Source organism: Pelmatolapia mariae, linkage group LG15 (assembly GCF_036321145.2).
Source record: "Pelmatolapia mariae isolate MD_Pm_ZW linkage group LG15, Pm_UMD_F_2, whole genome shotgun sequence".
Lineage (NCBI taxonomy): Eukaryota > Metazoa > Chordata > Actinopteri > Cichliformes > Cichlidae > Pelmatolapia > Pelmatolapia mariae.
Genome location: NC_086240.1, coordinates 7737447 through 7758771, shown reverse-complemented (window position 1 = coordinate 7758771; position 21325 = coordinate 7737447). Strand labels below are relative to the sequence as shown.

Below are 21325 nucleotides of genomic sequence, written 5' to 3'. Positions count from 1 at the left end.
CCTTCTTAGTTCATCTGTGTTATTATAGTAGTGTATATCTAGACTGTGGCATGATCAGAAATAGGTCTGCTGACATCAACACACATCTTCAGAAGCAGCACGGCTGTATATTTATAGCTTTTCTCCGATGGGAGTTCTTCTCTCTGACTCTGCGTGGGTCACACACATATTTACAGATGTCTGATGACATCAGTGTTGGCAGTTCTAACGTTTGTAGGTCATGTCCCATGGTCCAAAGGTGAAATTAGCTGTGTTGCAAGTCCAGGGGAGGGGAGCGTCTAGTGATTGATTTCTTAGATGTACCCATGGTGACAGATTGCTGTTCCTCTGATCACACTCCTCAGTCCTCCGTTCCTCTGCTCGCTCGGGCTCTCTCGTCATGGTCAGCCACTTCAGAAACCCACCTCAGCCTTTCAGGCAGTTCGGCGACAGACGTCATCACCACACTGCTCAGCTTCTCGCAGGGAGACATCATCAGCGTGCTGCAGCAGAGGGACGATTGGTGGCTGGGGCAGATCAACGGGATGCAGGGATGGTTCCCCAAAAGTTACGTCGCTTTGGAGACGGCTGGCAATACAGAGTAAGAAGACACACATCCCTTTTGTGTAAAACCTTTAACAACTGAAAGACTTACTTCACCATGTGTTTTTCCCATCATAGTGTGGATGCGTTGGACACATCCGATTCAGTTCAGCTAGAAGGTAAGAGTAGTTTATCTGTGGAAAATAAGGTGTCTAGTTAAAGTCAGCGAAGGTTTCCTAACTGGTACTATTGTTGTCCTTACCAGAATACGTGGCCTTGTATACATATGAGAGCCCAGAGGTGGGGGACTTGACGTTTGTCGAGGGGGATGTTGTTTTGGTGTTGGAGAAAGAAGGAGAGTGGTGGCGAGGATGCATTGGGGACCAGACAGGGCTCTTTCCCTCCAACTATGTCCGACCTGTAGAACTGCCAGAGGTGAGTCAAGCTGAGTTAATGTGAAAAAAAATTGCCAAATTAAATTATTACATTCTTTCTGCTTTACATTTCATTTGTTAACCAGGCATCAAGATCTGGAGGTCCAACCAAGAAACCTGGTGAGAATGAACACAAAGGCGGACACTTAGTCGGTGTTTGATGATTCATTCTGTTATTCTCTTGACATTTAAATTATCGAAATTCATTGTTGGCTTTTTCTGGTTGGTCAACAGAGGTTGCGCAGGCCGTTACCACCACTGGGGCCTCAATGATGCATCAGCTTCGCCTCTCTCCGGGGCAACTGATCGTGGTCCTGGCCAAGAACTCCACCGGCTGGTGGCTCGGAGAACTGCAAGTAAGCTATACTATACTTTTTTCATTTTTCTTTTTTAAAGAGCCAAGGATAAATTGAAACTGTTAGCATCAGAAAAATTATGATTTCAGCTAGAAATTTTTACTTTGGCTGCAAGTGCAGAAGGTCAATTGCACCGCAGAGCACCGTGTAAGCACAATTAATGAGTCATTATTCTCCTAAATCCACCTACCGGTTGCAAATGACACATTTCTGCCTCTCTGTGAAAGGAATTTAGAACATTATAATGTGACACCTACTGGATTATATGGCGACGAGAATGAAAAGCTTTATTAACAAAAGGTCATTGAAAACTTGTTGCCATTAGACGCAAAGCAGAATGATTGTGGAGGAAATTACAGTGGAGATATGTGGATATTTCCTTAAATATTAAGGTGGTCCTGTAAGGAAAAAATGCCTGAGATTTGTTCAGTCTTTTTAGTGAGAGTAAATTGAACTTTTGGTTTTGGATAGATAGACAAAATGAGCAAACAAAATGAAGAGATTATCACTATGGATGTTTTAATAAACTAGTTAATCAGTCAAATGGCAAAAAGCAATCAACAAATTCAGGTCTAATGGAAAATGAGTGGCATTTACTTGTTTAATTTAATCCACCACGAGTGTATTGCAAGTAGGAGCAGGTACTGATGTGGGGTAACGGGAAGGTTACAGGAGTAATAACAGTGCTGTCGTCTACAAAGGTCATCAAAGTGAAGGGTCATCTCTCTCTGCCAGTTTTCGTGCTGAGGCTGCAGCTGCAGTTTGAGTTGAAGCTCAGAGTGCTTTCAGTAATGCGACAGCAGAAGTCATATTTGCTGTTAGTACGTTCAGACAATAAGTCAATATGAGTAAGAGTGTCCGAGAACAGAGGATTTCCACAGCTTTGTCAATCTGTGCATTACCCTCAGCAGCTTGCAGCTTGCAATACTGCGGCCGTTTCAGAGACTTCAGCTGAGCTTTAGTTTGATTTATAGAGTGAATGTACATTCCCATCATGAGGGAGCATTCTCAAGGTTCAAAACTCTGCCTGTCAAAAAATCAATTCATCAATTAATGTTTCGATTTAGGATTCAGAAACGATCCAGCAGAAGATTGATTCACTCTCACTGGCTCTTCTCTCCCCTCCAGGCTCGGGGTAAAAAGCGGCAGAGAGGCTGGTTTCATTCCTCTCACGTTAAGCTCCTGGGTCCCTCCAGTAGCAAGTCTTCCCCCTCTCCTCTGCCAGGTGAATGCTGACACACGGCAAACACAGCATTTGATTTACTATAACTGATCTTGTTTTAGTCAGGTTTGTATTTACATTTTTAAATCTGTATATTTAGCTGAGAGATGCAGGTCGAAAGTACTTGAACAAGCGCGACAGTAACTGCTGGAAAGCTTTTATGTCTATGACTTTGAAACTAATTTGGTAAAAATGCTCATTAATCATAAATTCCTGTATCAAATTTCAGCTGACAGAACATAATCTTTCAGTGTCATTTCTGTTATTTAGTCATTTACAATGGAGCACCCTCTGCTTATTCTGTCATGCTGATATTTAGCAGACACAGACTTTACCATGGTTCCTCTCTCAGCCTGCTAAAATTCAGCATTTAGCACTGATCATAGAAGCAGCAGAAGCAGATGGCGATGGTTTTAGTTTTAGGAGTCCACAATGAATCACCAACAGCAACTCAAAAATGAATGCAGTGACGAGGAGTGCAAATATGTTTACGTGAGATGTGCCCAGGTAGTGCAAATAGACTAGGCAGTATTTGCCATTAATTATATCAACAGCATTTAGGAGAAATGAGTCACAGACAATTTTAGTCCTCCAAACAGATGCCTGCCAATGACAGCCTGCAAGCATTAGCTCAAACAGGCTACGCAGCTAGTGTTCCTGGCAGTGCCATATAGCATTCTAGGGCTCTGCCTTAAAAATGACCAAAATCCAGCACGAACTCCTCTTGAGGTGACTGTTGAGACTGGCCTGTGGCTAAATATGCTAAATAAATAATAAATAAATAGTGATTGAGAGGAAAGTGTTTGTGCATGTGTTTGCCATGCACATGCTGGTGCATGTCCGTGCATGAATGTCTGTGGCTAAATAAACAAATATGCAGAAATAAAATGGTAGAATGATCCAAAATAAAGGTCATTGAACCTCTCAGCCGTAAAAGGCTGATGGGGTATTGTTGCCGGGTGGGCAGCGTGAATACCCAAGTTTGCGAATGCGAGAACTCGAGAACAAGGCAACGTAGGATTTTGAAATTCAGATCACAGATGCATCTACTAGAAATCTCAGTAACCTCGACCTCAAGGTCAAGATAAGAGGTCAAATTTTCTAAAACACCACAGAGGATTTTCAAATTGATACCACAGAGGTGCATCTACTATGAGGCTGAGGCTTAAGACTGGAGGCTGCCAGTATTTTTAAATGTTTGGTGCCCAAGAGAAACCATTTGGGAGTTTCACTATTTTCACCTTCTTTTAATGTCATCTTGGTCTCTTTAAGGCTTTCTTAGTTCTGTTTTTTATACATTGGCCCTCATTGGGTCATTCTACAAATCTACAGCAACAGATTAAGCTTCATATGTCAACTCTGTTCCCTCAGTATGCCAAGTTATTGCAATGTATGACTACACGGCTGCCAATCAGGACGAGCTGAGTTTCTCCAAGGGTCAGCTGATCAACATCCTCGACAAGACCAACCCCGACTGGTGGAAAGGAGAAGCCAACGGGGTAACAGGGTTGCTGCCCACCAATTATGTCAAGATGACAACAGAATCAGACCCCAGCCAGCAATGTAAGTAAAACTTTAATCCTCTCACTGATGGACTGTCTTTTTTTTTCTAAATGAAAAATAATAAAACAGTTAGCACACATGGAAACTGATAAGTTGTGTTTATCAGCTGTAGAAACAAACTTCTTTCCTACTGAAAAAACAAAAATGTTGGTTGACTTGGCTCACTCCAGGTACAGTAGATTCCTTATCCATGTCAGACCATGGAACCACTGACGGTAAGCCTCGAGTAGTTGGTTCAGTCAATCATTGAGGAAATTGGTGAACATATAACCATAACACTTAAAAGGCTCATTCCCATAAAAAGCTTCTGAAATTGATTAATAGAAAATGTTAAATTTCTTCTCCACAAGGCAAAATGATTGGGCCTTTTAAGTATCCCGGACAACATCAACAATTTCAAATCATCAAAAGGAAAGTTTGACATTTTGGGCATGAAGCGTGATGGATACCTCTCTCATCGTGTTGTTAGTTAATTTTATCCAGCCACGCTCTGGCTGCAGTTTTTATATTAAGCAGACTAATATGAGAGTGGTATTGATCTTCTAATTTAACTTGCAACCACAAAGTGAACAAAGCGTATATCCCAGAATGTCAAACTGTTCTTTTAAAACAGATGCCGCTGACAAATCACCCCGGGCAACAAAATAATAAAGAGCGAAGGCTGATCTGATTTCAAACTGGCACATTTTTCATCATTTTGGTCACATTTCTGGAAACGGCAGCTTCGCTTTCCCTCTCTGAATGCAACACCGCAGCAGCTGCTCACACGGGAAGGCGGTAATTTTCCTCACGCGTATCCCGCTCGCTGCTCATTCATACGTAGCTGCTGAGAAATTTTAAAAAGGCCGATTTCTTAATGAGAGGTGTGCGCCTGAATTAGTATGCACAGCTTGCGTGTTCTCCTCACAGCAGCAGCTGTTAGCAAGCGTGAACACACGAGATCTTTAATTAGGATGAACTTGTCGAAGCCACAGACACAAAACGCTCTGAAATTCTAATTCCAGTGAAGGCGTTGTCACTCGCACGGCCGCCACACGTAAGGCCAGTGGTTCGCTGCTGAAACAAGAGCACGAGAAATCGCCATCTGCAGCTGATACGATGAATAATAACATTTACATTTCCAGAAATGCATTATTAATGCGCCTGCATGTGAGTGTCCAGCATTAATATTAAAGCTATATTAACGTCTGCTGTCTCTCCATCTCTTCATCATCTCACTTCCCTCCCTTCCATTCCTCCACTACATCTGTTTTTTTCCCCTCCTTTTCTTCTGTAGGACAGTAACGCTGGCTTTCCTCTCTCTTCTTCCTCCTTTTCCTCCTCTTCCTCTTTCTCACCCCTTCTGTCTGAGCGATCCCGAATTGCCCTGTCGCAACAGGAAGCCCAGCCGCCAGCAAGAACGGCCCACCTCCGCACTTTCCACCTCACCCGTTTAGGACTCTGGTGTTCTGTGCTTCTCTGTTACAAACCCTGTTTTTTTTTTTTTTCTTTGGTTTTTCTTTTTGGCCTTCTACCTTCTCAGCTTTAAATGTATATTTATTTCACCGTACACCCGTTCTTCCCCTCCCCCCCTCGCTCTCTTCTCTCCCTTGTTTCCATTTCTGTTTCTTTAACTAATTGACCAAGGGAGCGAGGCAGAGGCAGCTAGACATGAGCTTTCAAAGCTTTTGTCCATCCTGATACAAAAGTGTGGAAAGCGTAGTTTTGCTACAGATATAAGGAAAATAAGAGTTTGATTACAAAAGTATGGAAAATAATATGTAAGAAGCATCGGTTTAGTTTTCTAAAGCTATAAATTAGTATGGTATTCTAACAGGGTCACTCATTCTTGCACTAACAACATTGAAACCTTGCTAAAAATGGACCAATGTGAAGACTCGCTGTTGCTTAAATCACCGGTAACCTTGATTGCTGCTTGCTAACGCATCGCTTGAACTGCAACTGAGATGAAATTGATTGTGATTTTATTATTCGATGCTTATGCACTCTGCCATTTATTGACGCTTCCAAGTACTTAAAATAACACCCATCCTGTACTGAACTGTGATATCACCAGCAAATACATATTTAAAAAAAGAAAATAAAAAACATGCAAACATTAGCATATCAAGAATAGTCTGAGAGAAACACCTACCACACTGCTGACATACAGGGTTATCATCAAAAGTTTAAATGCATTCATCATGGGCTAGAATGGTGCCGTAATTTTGAGGTTGCACAGCATACATCTTTAATGTCTTAAAAAGAAATGGTTTGAAATTATTTTAGATTTTCTCTAATCCACGTCGCTTTGCAAGTTAGACTTTGACCACACTGGTAGCCATCAACAAGCTTCTAGTGAAATTCTGGCTGGATATTTGAGCACTCTTCTTGGCAAGATTGGTAGAGCTCGTATGAACTGGTTGGTTTCCTGGCACAGACTCGGCTTTCAAGCGTAGTCCACAAATTTTCAATTGGGTTGACATCGGGGCTTTGGGAAGGCCATTATTCATTCCAAAACCAGATTTGATGTGTGTTTGAGATCATTGTCCTGTAGACTAAAGTGTCCAACCATCTAGCTGCTGATTGAGTTGAAGCTGAAGGATTTGGAGATTAGTCCTTCTTCACCATTGCATTCACTTTGTGCAGTGTACCAGTACAAGCGAAACAGCCCCAGAGCGTGATGCCACCACTGCCATGCTGAACAATTGGTACAGTGTTTTTAGGTTTGAAAGCCTCATCTTTATTCCTCCAAACATACCTTTTGCCATTGTAGTCAAATAGCTCAATCTTTGTCTTGCCTGACTTTTCTCCAGATGAAATTTGGCTTGTCCATGTGGGCAGCTGCAAATTTCAGTCAAGCTTAAAGGTGTCGGTTTTGGACAAGGGGCTTCTTTCTGAGTAGGCACCCTCTCAGTCCATGGTGATATAAAACACCTTATGGACACTGTGTTCCAATATTTTCTAGTTCATGTCAGGTTTGAGCCTTGGTGGTTTTTGGCTTGTTTTTGAAGATTCTAATTAATTTTCCTTTCATCTGAGGCCATGTCCACACTAATACATTTTCGTTTGAAAACGTATCTTTTTCTTCTTCCGTCCACACTGAGATGGCGTTTTCGGTCAAGGAGTTTTGAGAGCGCTCTCCAAAGCGGATACATTTGAAAATGTATCTGCTTTGGAATGTGAGCCTTTTCGAAAACGATGACACATTTTAGTCATGTGATGCAGTCATGTGACCAATTAAACTAAGATAGCGGAGGGCATTACACAGCAGTTGTTTTGTGTGCTCTCAATTCTGACAGCCCTATTAATATCAGTGTGTACATGCTTCAGATAGCTTTTCTTCAAATTCTTTGACTCTCACTCGCTTTTGCAACTTTGTTCTTTTGTGTTACTCGCAGCAACAACTCCACCTCATTGTTAGTCCATTTAAAAAAACTCGGTGCTTTTCCTCAACATTTTGCCGCGACGTTTCAAAGAGCCGGTGTTGTGCCAAAGTGATTGTCTGCCAAAAACTGATTTCCGGCATTTGCCATAAACTGATTGCTTGTATTTAAACTGCTATAAATAACTTGTTGATCTACAATATGTGAAACATATGTAAAATATATCCATCATGAATTATATCAAGTCATCTTGACCAACAAACAACGTTCCTGTAACAAGGTAGAAGCCGCAATCAATTTTTGGCAGTGACTTTTATGTATCCTTTATTTATGCAGTTAAAAAAATTCTTGTTCACTTTAAAAATGTCTCTTTTAATGGTAATCTGGCCAAGAGGACAGCTGAAATTGCAACAAATGCAAAAATAGTTCTGTAAACATATTTTAAGTGGACAAAAGGAAGCTGATTGATTATAATCAAGTACAATAACACAGCTACAAAGATAATTGAGAAACACGTAATTTTTTAAAATTTTGTATATAACCCCTTTGCAATACCTGTTCACCGAAGTCTATTTAGCAACATACGTAACGATATTACACATAGAAAAACACACGGAAACATTGGAAATCAGTTTTTGGCAGGCAATCACTTTTTGGCACAACACCGGAAAGTAAGTAAACGACAGACAGTAATGAGGCAGGTCGAATTGTCTTGCGTTTCACGCATGCGCAGTACTGGAACGTAAATGTTTTCGGCCGTTTCAATGTGGTTAAGCAACTCTGTGAAAACACATGAAAATGATAGTGTGGACGCGGAGCGTTTTCAGACGTATACGCCGTTCTCAAATTTATCCGGGCTAGTGTAGACGCAGCCTGAGGGTGACAGTTTGGGTTTTGGCAAAGTAGTGGCAGTTGTTTAGTAATGACTCCAAGAAATCTTCCCAACTTGTTTAACTCTATAATTCTGCTTCTTATATCTTCTCTGAGTTCCTTGGACTTTCCCATTGTTCTGAGTATCCGTCAATCGAATGAGTGTTGTCAAACCTTTTTATGTTGGCAAAGAGAAACTACCAATTGTAGTAGAAACTATCATGAGAGGTTAATAGGCCTCAGTCTTGTCAAGTTAAAAGATATTGTAGAACCTTATTTGAGCCTGTGCATATATTTTTGACATTGTGTGGATTATAGAAGCTCCAAAATCAAGTCAAGTATTTGGAATCAGTTCTTGTTTTTTAAAGTTATTAAACATGTATGCTGTATAATTATTCCACTGTGGAATTAATTATTAAAAGCCCCAAATTACCATGACATTCATGCTCGTGATGCGTGTATGTAAACTCCTGATCACAACTGCACATCAAACTTTTGCCAAGATTGAACCTCAAAGACTTGAACTACCAGCTGAGTCTTCCACTGCTCTGTCACTCAAGCATTAGCTACTTTATCCATTTACACCTATGCAATCACTAGGAGTGAGCACTCCACCATGAAAGGTGCTTTATTTTTCTTTACCTTAGTGTTCTTGGTAGCAGTGTTGTTAGCGTTGGCATCGCTTATGTTCATGTACTGCGACTACAATGTGCCTCACTCTGTGCATTAAATGTAAATTAGACGTCATAGAAGTGATAATAAAGGGAGATTTTAACATGTTTTTGAACGCTCGCTGTATTTTCTCACACACCACATCAGTGATTGAGAGAAAAGTGTTTGTGCTTGTGTTTGCCGTGCACATGCCGGTGCATGTCCGTGCATGCATGTCTGCACGTGTGTTTGCATGCGCATGGATGTGCTCCTGTAGGGTGTGCTGACCTGATGACGCTCGACACAATGACCCCTCAGGAGAGGAAAAGGCAGGGTTACATTCACGAGCTCATCCAGACCGAGGAGACCTATGTGGAGGATCTTGAGCTAGTGCTAGAGGTACCGACGGAAACATAGGCATATTTGAACATTATTAACACTTTTCTGTCCTTTTTCTTTCCGTCCTCACTTGTTTGCATTTGTTTCTGCCTCTTAGGTCTTCTACAAGCCCATGTCCGAGTCAGGTCGTCTAACTGAAGCTGAGATGGCAGTTATCTTTGTTAACTGGAGGGAACTGATTATGTGCAACTCCAAATTGCTCAAGTAGGTCCCACGTGTGACATTGTTATGAACTATCCTGACATCTAAACTATTAAATCCTACTGCTCTGCTAGAATAAACATTTATGAACTCTTTCTGTGAAAATGATCAAAAGCAAATGCACAGAAAAACTGACACTTATTTAATTTCTGCAAGTCCATAGACTCTGAAGGCTTGCAGAACTCATCAGATATTCCATCTATTTATGTTTTGTGAGGTTATGAAATAGTGTTTCACATCCTGATCATCTGTGACCCCCCTCCAGAGCCCTGCGTGTCCGGAAAAAGACAGGAGGAGAGAACATGCCCGTTCAGCTAATAGGAGACCTGCTGGCGTCGGAGCTCGCACACATGCAGCCATACATTCGCTTCTGCTCCTGCCAGCTCAACGCCGCAGCCCTGCTGCAGAGCAAAACCCACAACCAGCCTGACTTTAAAGACTTCCTCAAAGTACGAGCCTTGGATAATGGATATTGTGAAAGGAAAAATAAATAAAACATTTGCTTTTGTCAGATGCAATAAAATATCTCTGCCTCTGTCTGCCTCATCTTGAGCAGAAGATTGCAACTAACTACCGCTGTAAAGGAATGCCGCTGTCCAGCTTCCTCCTCAAGCCCATGCAGAGGATTACACGTTACCCTCTACTCATCAAAAATGTATGCAGAGAAATGCTGTTTATATGTAACTACATGAATCCCGCCTACCACTTGTTTAATATTCATCTCCATGTCTCTTAATTTGTTGCCTGTGCTGTGCTTCTTGGTAAGATCTTGGAGCACACCCCAGATGGCCACGCAGACCGAGGCCCTCTCCGAGAAGCTCTGGAGCGAGCCGAGGAGCTGTGCTCTCAGGTCAATGAGGGGGTTCGGGAGAAGGAGAACTCAGACAGGCTTGAATGGATACAGAGCCACATGCAGTGTGAGGGGCCAATAGAGGTAAAGACACTCAGACACGAGTATCTCGACTCTCGAGTCCCTGCTGCTATATTAAATATGGCCTCTGCGAAGCATTTCATGTCTGACAAGTCTTGAGCTGTTGCAAAAATTCCATTTTTAACTACAACGCTTGACAGTTTGCTTATTTTCGAACAACTTTCCTCAGCCATGCCTTGCTTTCTCTGCACTTTTTTTCCCCCCAGCACTTGGTCTTCAACTCGCTGACTAATTGCCTTGGGCCTCGCAAGTTGCTCCACAGCGGTCGGCTGTACAAGACCAAAAGCAGCAGAGAGCTGTGGGCTTTCCTCTTCAATGATTTCCTCCTCCTCACACACAGTGCCAAACCCTTCTCCTCCTCAGGATCTGACAAGTTATTCAGCCCCAAAACAAGCATACAGCTCAAGATGTACAAAACGGTAAGCTAATCTCAGGTATAATATATATATATATATATATATATATATATAAAAATAAATGCACAGATGAACTATTCTTTCTCATCGTTTACGTTCTCTTGGCATTTGCCGATATGCATTTCATCTCCGCCAGCCTCTCTTCCTGAACGAGGTATTGGTGAAAATGCCACCCGACCCGTCCAGCGACGAGCCGCTGTTCCACGTCTCGCACATCGATCGCGTCTACACTCTCAAAACCGAGACCCTGAACGAGAGGCACGTGTGTAAAAATCTCGTGTTCTGTGTAACCACACGTCCGTGTTTCTGCGTGAAGCACTCACACATTTTTACTGCTTCCATTAGGGCAGCGTGGGTCCAGAAAATCAAAGCGGCATCTGAACATTTCATAGAGACGGAGAAGAAAAAGAGAGAGAAGGCTTACCAAGGTAAACACAGCTACACGCTCATAAATATATCAGCTAATATTGAGTGTAGTGACTTTATCCCTTTGCAGAGCAAGCTGGTATTCCTATCATCTCCTCTGCTGCTCCCTTGTTAACTTTCCTTGTAGTGCCGGCTTGAGCTGAATGATATAATGGCTGACAAGCAGTTTCTTAGTGTCATCTGACCAGGAATCTGATCTTGATCTGAAAATTATTGTTTGGTGGTCTCTCGCAAGTTTTCAGGAAATCAGACTCTACGACTCGTCCCTATGACCACTGGACTGTTTTCACCTACAGTGTCATATTTATACCGTGCATCGTATCGTTTCATTTTGGAGTATTCATTTGCACACACTGGAGCTTGAATGGAGTGCTTTATTTTTACTTCCTTTTATTCCGAGTTGATCCAGTGTTGACATTTTTCAGTCTGCATATTAAAAATCTACAACAAAGCACTGCCAGGGTTAACAAAGTGTTCTTATTCGAACCTTGAAGTATGCATGTGTGTATTGATCAAACATTATCCTCATTATGAATGGATGCTGCGTTTTTGTCATATATCTTACTGTCTTCTGCTTATTTTAGCACGCTCTCTAAAGTCCAGCGGAATCGGCCGGCTGCTGGTAACAGTCATTGAAGCCCAGGAGCTCAAGGCCTGTAAGCCCAACGGTGAGGCCCCGTGGCAACATGGCACTGCTAATACATGCTTTGTAATTAAGTCCCATTAACTCCTTTTCTCTTCAGGTAAGAGTAATCCTTACTGTGAGCTGACAATGGGAGCTCAGTGCTACACATCTCGACCAATCAGCGACACTCTGAGCCCAAAGTGGAATTTTAACTGCCAGTTTTTCATCAAAGACCTCTACCAGGATGTCCTCTGCGTCACCGTGTCCGAGAAAGATCAGTTCTCACCAGATGGTCAGTGGATAAAGGACACGCACATGCACTCATGCATAAAACAGTTGATTATTAGGCTTTTTGTCTAATTTGTCCTGCCTATACAGAATTAAAGGAACACTTAAACTCTTGGTTTTCCTCTATTAAAGTAAATCAGCTGTCTTAACTTTTTTTTTTTTTTTTTTTTTTTTTTTTTTTGTCCGATGAGATGCATTTCTTTTTCTCATTTTAATCATCTTACTAAATAAAAGTGTCCTCCTTCCTCTTTAGATTTTCTCGGCCGCGTTGAGGTTCCCGTGGCAACGATAAAGAAAGAGATGGAGAGCAAAGGAGCAGCAACCCGTCGCCTTCTGCTGCACGAAGTCCCTACTGGAGAAGTTCACGTCAAACTAGACCTACAGCTTTACGAGCCAACCAAATGAGGAAAATACATCTGAATACTCCATTAGGCACACACACCACTTAATTTCCTGGTAATTAAGGAGAATTAAAGTGCCTTTTTTATGCTCTTGCACATTATGCAATAATGGGGATTTTACTGTCCCTGCTTGTTCCACTGACCCTGAGCTTTTCAGCGACCTCAAACGATCCAAAACACGGAGATGATTGCCAATATTTTCTTAATCGCCAGTCAGAAATGGAAAGTAACAAACGGGACTCAACGTTTCACCGGATTTTTACATTTCAGTTTCGATTTGTAAATTCTTTTTTTTTTCCAGCGCACTGCTAATTAAAGAATATAACAACATATCAGCCAGTTGCACACACGTGTGGACAGTCGCACACTGTCTCACGTATCTTTATATTACAACTGCTGCACACTGCTGTATAATGTAATGTCAAATGTAATGTCAATGGTTAACCTTATGGTGTAAGCATGAGGTTTCATGGCAAGTACGCCATTAAATCCCAAAAATGGCACCGGCATGAATAAAATGTATGTACAGTAAAACATTTTTCTGCGTTTGTCTTTCGAGTATGATGTCCAGGAAAATTGTGAAGTAGGTTTTTTTTTGTTTGTTTGTTTTTATTTGGATGCACACAGTGGCCAAAGTCACTGTTAACTTGATGGTTCCTGCAGACATCCACATCTGGAGAACCAGCAGCTGGTCTGGTGGCACCTTCCATCTGATGTGGCTGTTGCACTGATGTGCAGTGGTATAGTGTTAGGCCTGGATGAAAAACATTTCAAACTTAAACTTTTAGTGGGATTGAGCAGTATCATGTGTGAATACTGTGGTGCTATAGTGTACAAATACAGTATATAAGTACCTGCTACACTTGCTTCTCTCAGTCTCGACCACCACTGGCCTTTTAATGGACCCACAGGCTGGATATTTAGATGAGGCATGTAGACGTTTGTTGGCCTGAGACTTCACAGACTCACTCAGAGGTCGATGACTTTTAGTTCGCCGTTCAGCTTTTGTCCAGTGGAGTTTTTGCTCTAAGATAGGAAAAAAAAATCTCTCATTTGAAGAAGTTTTGACCTGAACGTATTTTACACTGAAAAAGCAAACGATTGAGATAAACTCCTAGACCACTGAGCAGTTAATGAAAATGCTCAATGCTAATAAGTACTTTTCAGAAGTACCTATTATAAATTAATCCAGCAAAAAATTAAGGGTACCTGTTGTGCTCATTTTCATTCTAGAGTTGCTTTACACAATTCACAGTTCAAAAAAAAAATTTACTAAGTAAAATAACTGTAACTGTCATTATTGCGCTGATTTATAAACTCACCCTAGGCTTCATTAGGTAAACCTCTTCAGCTGCTTACTAAAGCTAATATCTAGCCAATCACATGCTAACAAGCCAATGCATTTAGATATGTAGACACAGTGAAGATGGTGCTGAAGTTTAAACTGAACGTCAGAATGGAAAAGTGAGGTGATTTAAGTGACTGTGATGTAAAGGACCCACAGCGCGCAGCTTTGCAAGCAGTTGAATGTTTATTTGCAAAGTTTCCAGTGACTCAGTTTTTGCAGCTTTACAGCTGCCTGTCTCCAATGCAAGTACAACCATCTCTCTGGTCAGGTCCCGGCATCCTATTCAAATAGGGAAGGCATGATTATACAATGGAAATCAGCTGTGCTTGTCAGCCTTCCCCTGACACCATATCCTGAACCCACTGCTCCACCACTCCCCTGTAGCTGAGCCACAAACCACACCACGCCACAGTGACTTTGCACGGTTGTTTGCTGCCAGATGGGCATTGTGAATATTTCAGAAACTGCTGATCTACTGGGATTTCTGCACAAATCCATCTCTAGTTTACAGAGAATGGTCCGAAAATATCCAGTGAGCAGCAGTTCTCAGGGTAAAATTGCCTCAGTGATGTCAGAGATCAGAGGAGAATGGCCAGACTGATTTGAGCTGATAGGAAGGCAACTGTAACTCAAACACTTGAGAGCATCTCTGAACAGATATCACCTTAAACCTTGAAGTGGATGGGTCTACAGCAGCAAACCACACTGGGTACCATGTCAGCAAAGAACAGGAAACCGAGGCTACAATTCACACCAGCTGATAAGAATTGGACAACAGACGATTGAAGAAACGCTGCCTGATCTGATTAGTCTCGATTTCTGCTGTGACATTTGGATAGGATCAGACTTTTGCGTAAATAACATGAAGGCGCTGATCCATCTATCCTTATATGAGCCGTGCTTATGGTGTAATGCAGAGGTTCCCAAAGTGGGGGGCCAGAGCCATTGCAGGGGGGGGCGCGGTATGAATTTAAAAAAAGAAAAAAGAACGCTGGACACTGCTAGCATGATGGGCAGGTTTTTGACGGGGGACCCCACATGAACGCAAAGCAGAAGATTAAGCATCGCCAAATATGTTTCCAAACCAACTTTCTTCCAAGCCAAATACTAGATATATGATGAAGCATATCTTGTCTTTGGCTTCACCTGCACAAGTGCCAAAGTAGGTCTCTGCGACAGAATTTGTTTAACCTGCATCGGGAGCACGCGCTGGGCTGTCCAAATCACGGACAAACAGTATCACACATTCTTGATTTTTAGTTCACAAACACTTCTTATAATGACTAACTACTCCTGACATTTTGGAGATGTTAGCTCTTTATACGCGAAGATTTTCTTGTAAAACAAAGGGGGGGCCTAGCAAAAAAAGTTTGGGAACCACTGGTGTAATGCTATGGTGTAATGTCATACTTCGGCCTCTGAAACTGAAAACTGTTTTAAAACCACAGCCTCTCTGAGTATTGTTGTTAACCATGTCTACTCCTTTATGACCACAGTGCACCTTGTGCATCCTCTGATGGCAGCCTCCAGCAGGATAACGTTCCATATCACAAACCTCAAATCATCTCAAACAAGTTTCCTGAACACGACAATGAGTTCACTGTACTCAAACGGCCTCCACAGTCACCAGATCTCAGTCCAATACAGAACCATTGAGATCTGGTGGATGCGCGGTGAGAAATCTGCAGCAACTGTGTCATGCCATCATGTCAGTATGAAACAAAATCTCTGAGAAATGTTGAATCTGTGCCATGAAGAATTAAGGCAGCTCTGAAGGAAAAAGCAGGTCCAACCTAGAATTAGCAAGGTGTACCAAATGAAGTGTCAGGTAAAAACTTTGGCCATGTTTATTGTGAGCATCCATCATGGTAACAGTATATGACAGACAACAAAAGCATAATAAGTACCTTATATATATAACTAAGCCAATACTGAAGACTAAGCGTTTGTATAATAGTTTGTCTTAAATTTCCGATTGGCTACAAAAAAAAACACAAAAAAAGGAAAATATATAGATACCTGATCCCAAAGATGAGTGGAATCTCTTTTCTGTTGGTCTTTCATTTAAACGAAGGCCCAATGACCCCTTTAAGGAATCAGTGCATTAGCAGTATCACACACGTGAGACACTAATGTTGTTATGAAACATACTGAAGGGAAATATTCAAGTCACAGAAGTCACCTGGTTGTTCACCTGTTGCATTTTGATGTTGAGAAGTAAAGGATCGTACTCCTGTGGATCGTAGGTCTCTAGAAAGACATTCCCCTATGGATCAGAGATAACGTGGCAGTTAGATAAGTTAAACATTCATCTCATCTGTGTTTGCAGTAATAGGCACAAAACCTAAACATCGCCGTCCACAACAACACAAAAACTCTAGCACCAACATGAGGAGTCATTGACCTAACTTCAAAACTAATCTAAGCTTCAGCACCACCTTGGAGTTACAGACATGGAGGTAGTGATTGTAGAGGCTGTGGCGCCTCTTGGCCTCTGGGCAGCTGGACACATGCGCCTTCACTCTCTGCTGGATGGGAAACCAGACATGTTCAGTCCAGTGTTTGTGGAGCAGCTCTCTCCTCCTGAGCTCTGTAACATCACGCTGACTCAGGAAAAACTCCAACTCCTGAATGAAGACGCATTTCAATCAATATTGGAGGTATTTTTAGTAATGAAGAATAAAATGTGAGTGGAAAAAAGCTGTGTCATTGTATTAGATGGACTACAGTACAATAAAAACTAGTACCCTACCTTGATAAACCCATTTTCTGTCTCCTGTAGTGGCTGGAGTATTTCCTTTACTTGCTGCTTCTCAGCCTTCACCTTTGCCTAAATGACAACAAAGAGATTCAGGAATTCATCCTTTCCATCTTTTCTGTGAAGATGTGAGTCGACTGAGTGCAGTACCTGCAGTTGTCTGAGGGAGGTGTAAGACAGCCAGTCCCGTTTGGTGGCCCACTCTGGCACATAAGACACCTCATTCCTTTTATCTGGTGTTACAGACCTGCAGGTGCTCCTCGTCCTTTCACGCTGCTGTGAGCTGCTCCTTCTGCTCTTCTTGCGCTCCATGGTGTGCTTCACATCTGTAACGCACTCCTGAAACACCAGATGTATATTGTTGTAGTTACTGTGTGCAGTGCATAAAGTTTGCTTGAAATTACAGTATGAATAATAAATGAATGGTTCCAACTACAGTGATGTGCAAAGCTCTTGAGCCACAACTCTTTTTTTTTATCCTTGTATCTTACCATTTTCAGAGGGACGGGTTGTTGCTGTTTTTTAAGGTACTTACACTGACCTATTACATTTTGGTATAAAAAAGCCACCTAATGCAAGGGCTAAAACTATGTTGTATATACACGTACTGGCTAAGAACAAATTATCTAACATAGTATCTTTAGGCACTTTGTTACTAGCAGCTTGTTACAAAAACACATCATTTCTTTCACATTTCATTAGTTGAATCTATGGAAAATTCAAAAGACAACACAGTTTGACAGACATAAAACAGATCGAATAGTATAATTGCACCAGGTAATTAATTCTCAAAGAGCTATTATGTGAAGACATCTTGGCATAGTGCGCCAAGATTCAGTGCTTTGAATATATTTACAGACTGCAAAGTCCTGTGTAGACCGAACTCTTGAAATCCAGCCAAAGTTCACATAAAGAGAAGATCAAGTCCGTGTACATGAAGGTAGAGTCCACCACACCCAGCTGCGACAGATCGCGTCACTACACGGAAACACGAGCAGCTTCTCGCAGTTACATTAACACGAAACACGTTATATATGCATTTTCACACTCTGGTGTAAAAAATTATGACGCTGGTCATTTTATGACAGCAGTTTTGGAATGAGTGCACAGGTATGTGTGCTTATTGTTAGGTCTTATTGTTGCAGTAGATGGGGTAGACTCTTTGTTTTGCATTTAACCTGATCCAGCACCGCACCTCCTTTAGTCCTTATTTAAGTGTGGGTAACAGTGGCTGCCGTATCTGTCAGTAAACTGAAACCTTTTCATTCATTTTAAAAATAGACTCTGAGATTGTATGTTCAGATATGATACGCAAAGCCAGGCATGTCAAACTCATTTTACATTGTGAGCCAAATACAGGCCACTTTAATCTTAAGTGGACCGAACCAGTGAAACGTCAACCACACATGTAATCCCCAAGATATTTTAATATAATAAAAAGAAGAAAAGAAAAAAATCTATCATCTTTGAATTAACTGATTTGGTTAATTAAACATGAATTACACATTCATTAAATTTGTCATTAATTAAAATTGGAAATAACTCATTTATTAAACGTTTTAAACAAAATGAATTGACATTTAAGTCATGCATATATTTAACTAATTATTTCCCATTTTAATTAATTAATTACGTGTAATTAATAATTCAATATTTTGATATATTTATTTAATTATTTATTTAATTCATTTTGGCACTTCAGGCCCTCCGTAGACCTGCGTGCACATACCGTAAACTGAGAGCAGGAGAACAAATACAGAAGAAGAAGAAAGACTGGAGATAAATTATTAGTTGGTGAAAGGTCACAGTCTCTCTCTGCTGTGAAGTGTAAACAGCACAGAGTGTGCATGTTAACAAGAAAAAAGTGTGCTCATCAAAAGCCACATTTTAAACAGAACATAATCACCACTGCAGTGCTGCCGAGCAAAAACACTTACACTGCTGATGCTCTTTAATTAAAAGTTTAATTAACAACAGTATATTTAACATTATCCGAAGCGGGGTGGTATTGAGCCACCCAGTGTAGCTCCTTTTTGAGTGTAATATACAATCCACTTCCGAGCTTCTTTTTACTACACTCCCACTTTTATGAGGATGCTCTCTTATTTATTATTACCTCTGATTTTAACAGGCTAACAGGAAAAGGTGAGTGCACGGTGATCAGACCACTGGGACCCTTCTTCTTCATGTGGCTCATCTCTACATCACGACAAAACAAGCAGCCTGGAGTCAGCGACATGCTGGTCGTCATAAACGATAGACAGTGTCAAAGAACAACACTGACTGAATTTAATTATCACTTACTCCATACCTGCTAATTAAGTTGCTTTAATTTCATTAAAAGCCCACGTCTCCATTACAATGTGGTTGCTTCTTACCTGTGCTGATTTGAGGACTGTCGGGTCAGAGGTTCGTGTGGAAACCTGCCCAATTTAGCAAAACTCTCCGTACTTTTAGGTCACGTGCAACGCACATCATTTTGGAAAAGTGTGCAGGCTGCTAACTTTTACCCTGGGCTCAGACTTACTTTTCTAACGGAGCCAGTAAGGAGATACCTCCTCCAGGTGAACCACCGTCTGAAGAGGGTTTCCGTTGCCATGACGCCGACACGCAAGCGAGCCTGGGGCGAGCACGCGCAGAGACGTCGTACGTAAATGGCGAAGGTTCTGCGTTCTGTTGCATTAGTAATATACAAACACGGTCCAGAAATTTAGCATGTAGCAAATGTTACACACACAATTAGCTGCTCGTGTTTTAAGTTACCCAGGCTGCAGACTCACTGGACTACATATAGGCTGTTTACATCATTACTCCACGCTCCATTAACTGTATTTGTGGAAAGTGATTTCCCCACATCTGTGCTCAGATTATGCAAGTCTAGACAAGTCATGCCCCAAGAGTAGTAGGCTTTGAACCCCCTGAGAGGCTGTTGGATTCTCTTTAATGTGCGCAGAGATCAGCTGAATAACTAATGTTAGGAGGTCATCATATTTATATCACTGTTATCATATTTAGAAGATGTTTGGGCAAAGGAGGGGAAAACTACAAAAAAATTCAGCATAGATGCACTTCTTATATAGTATTCTTATAAAATTTTTACTTATAACATTTTATATTAAAAAAAATAAGAGGGTAAACTCGTTTAAAGTCCCAACGGTTGAAAAGTCTCTTTAGGCGACACCTTTCACGCCCGAGGAGGGTCTTCCAGCCAATAAAAACTTCCGCTACACGGTGCAGTAGGTAGGTTCAAGAGTTGTAGCCTTGCTTCTAGGACTTAATGCGCCGGTTGACACCTGAGGTGCGCTTTGACGGTTCTCCTGCAGAGAAAGCGACGACTTAATGTTTGGGTATTAGCTGCGTAAAAGAGGCAGGGCAGGGCTTGGCCAGATCATAACTTCGTCTTTTTCATTTCTTTCTCGCTTTTCGTTGCTGGGGTCAGCACAGGGGGGAGGCTACATGGATTGGTGGACTTCGTTGGCAGCGAGTATTGCCCTACTCTGGATTTTCTGCTTTATAGACGGTAAGGGAAAAACGGCTTTTTAAGGGTTTTATGGCACCTGTCCACTAACCTATAAACGCACGGCACAAGAGACCATGAATCAATCTACATAACATGTTAAGTGGCTGCAGCTCATATTTCGAGTGCATTCCCTCGAAAGGTGGACGCACTGAGCAGATGAGACTCTACAGATTAGGGAATAATTCGTATCCCAAAATGACACAAATAGCTAAAATGGGCGCAGGTGCTGCAGATCGCGTCACTAACCAAAACCTTCAGTTCTTGTAAGTTTTAAATGAAAAATAGGATATATTACATGATTAATATTGTTTTATTTAACTATTTTGAAGAGGCAACCACATTTGGAATTATTCTAAGAAGCGTCATGCTTGATTGCTTCGAGATGACGGGGGGGGGGGGGGACAATGCAAAGAATTTTGAGTCTAAATTTACAGAGTGAATGGTTTGTGCTTTAGGTCAGGTGGTTGTCAGGGTACTTTTACTCGCTGAAAGCTCGCTTTGCGTGCTCAGTATACCCGCCGCCCAGTCGGCTGGTGAGCAGACTTTAATCCAGTGGCAGACGCTGTTTGCGGTTCTCGACATTAGCCACGGTGTTAATTTAGACTCCAGCTTGACCCTGTTACCTTCTTATCTCCAGGCAACGCCGTGCTTGAGCTGCGGCTGCTCTTCCACGCTCTGACCAAAGCCGCTTGTCACCTGTACCTGGCCCTGCTCCCGCTGCGCCGAGCCGCCACGCACTTCGCCGACAGCGCGCGGTACTGGGTCAACCATGCCCAGCAGGGCCCCTCTCCCCCAGGCTACCTCCATCAGAGCGAACCCCTGGCCAGGAAAGGCACGCTACACTTTCTGGAGGGCATGTGCGTGGTGTGCGAGACGGTGCCCAACATGATGGGTGCAGCGCTGAGCGTCGGGGCCGCTTTCTGTCATGTGCTGCAGGGAGGTTTCTACATCCTGGCGGCCACGTTGCGCACCATCCAGATCAACCTGTTCTCACAGATGAACGGCGAGAAGGAGAGGTGGGACAAAGAG

General features: G+C 42.0%; 2 protein-coding genes across 10 annotated transcripts in view; one reads left to right on the top strand and one right to left on the bottom strand.

Moving 5' to 3' along the window:
• Positions 1–13206, top strand: part of itsn2a (intersectin 2a) — a 46708-nt gene extending 33502 nt beyond the window's left edge. For 2 of the 3 annotated variants that reach the window (XM_063494551.1, XM_063494552.1), the window contains exons 22-39: positions 345–580; positions 661–701; positions 788–957; positions 1043–1076; positions 1191–1312; positions 2441–2537; positions 3906–4097; positions 9261–9382; positions 9480–9586; positions 9849–10032; positions 10140–10238; positions 10350–10517; positions 10721–10933; positions 11067–11188; positions 11276–11358; positions 11941–12024; positions 12100–12273; positions 12523–13130. In XM_063494551.1, coding sequence (XP_063350621.1) covers positions 345–580; positions 661–701; positions 788–957; positions 1043–1076; positions 1191–1312; positions 2441–2537; positions 3906–4097; positions 9261–9382; positions 9480–9586; positions 9849–10032; positions 10140–10238; positions 10350–10517; positions 10721–10933; positions 11067–11188; positions 11276–11358; positions 11941–12024; positions 12100–12273; positions 12523–12674 — 2400 coding nt within the window. In that variant the 3' untranslated portion in view covers positions 12675–13130. Of the gene's footprint in view, positions 1–344; positions 581–660; positions 702–787; positions 958–1042; positions 1077–1190; positions 1313–2440; positions 2538–3905; positions 4098–9260; positions 9383–9479; positions 9587–9848; positions 10033–10139; positions 10239–10349; positions 10518–10720; positions 10934–11066; positions 11189–11275; positions 11359–11940; positions 12025–12099; positions 12274–12522 lie in introns of all 3 variants that reach the window. The other variant, XM_063494553.1, reaches the window with a different exon arrangement.
• Positions 13207–13312: 106 nt separating this feature from the next.
• Positions 13313–19799, bottom strand: fam228a (family with sequence similarity 228 member A). 7 transcript variants are annotated; one of them, XM_063494559.1, is made up of 9 exons: positions 19304–19798; positions 18893–18975; positions 16927–17115; positions 16771–16848; positions 16457–16645; positions 16201–16284; positions 16038–16104; positions 13525–13696; positions 13313–13424 (listed from the first exon to the last, which is right to left on the bottom strand). In XM_063494559.1, exons 2-9 carry the CDS (start codon positions 18971–18973, stop codon positions 13313–13315), a joined length of 972 nt encoding a protein of 323 aa, XP_063350629.1. In that variant the 5' UTR covers positions 18974–18975; positions 19304–19798. The 7 variants fall into 7 exon arrangements, with proteins under 7 accessions (XP_063350629.1, XP_063350624.1, XP_063350625.1 ...); XM_063494554.1 differs by having other exon boundaries at positions 18893–19016; positions 19155–19379; XM_063494555.1 differs by having other exon boundaries at positions 16213–16284; positions 18893–19016; positions 19155–19379.
• Positions 19800–21325: the final 1526 nt, after the last annotated feature.

What these genes read in the sequence shown, in the direction of transcription:
- fam228a (XM_063494554.1), bottom strand. Translation starts at nt 19,015, where the DNA reads ATGTCGCTGACTCCAGGCTGCTTGTTTTGTCGTGATGTAGAGATGAGC. An exon ending in TGCAACAGGTGAACAACCAG is followed by an intron (nt 16,105 to 16,200) that starts GTGACTTCTGTG and finishes GATTCCTTAAAG; the next exon opens with GGGTCATTGGGCCTTCGTTT. An exon ending in GAGAGAAGCAAGTGTAGCAG is followed by an intron (nt 13,425 to 13,524) that starts GTACTTATATAC and finishes TTTTTCATCCAG; the next exon opens with GCCTAACACTATACCACTGC.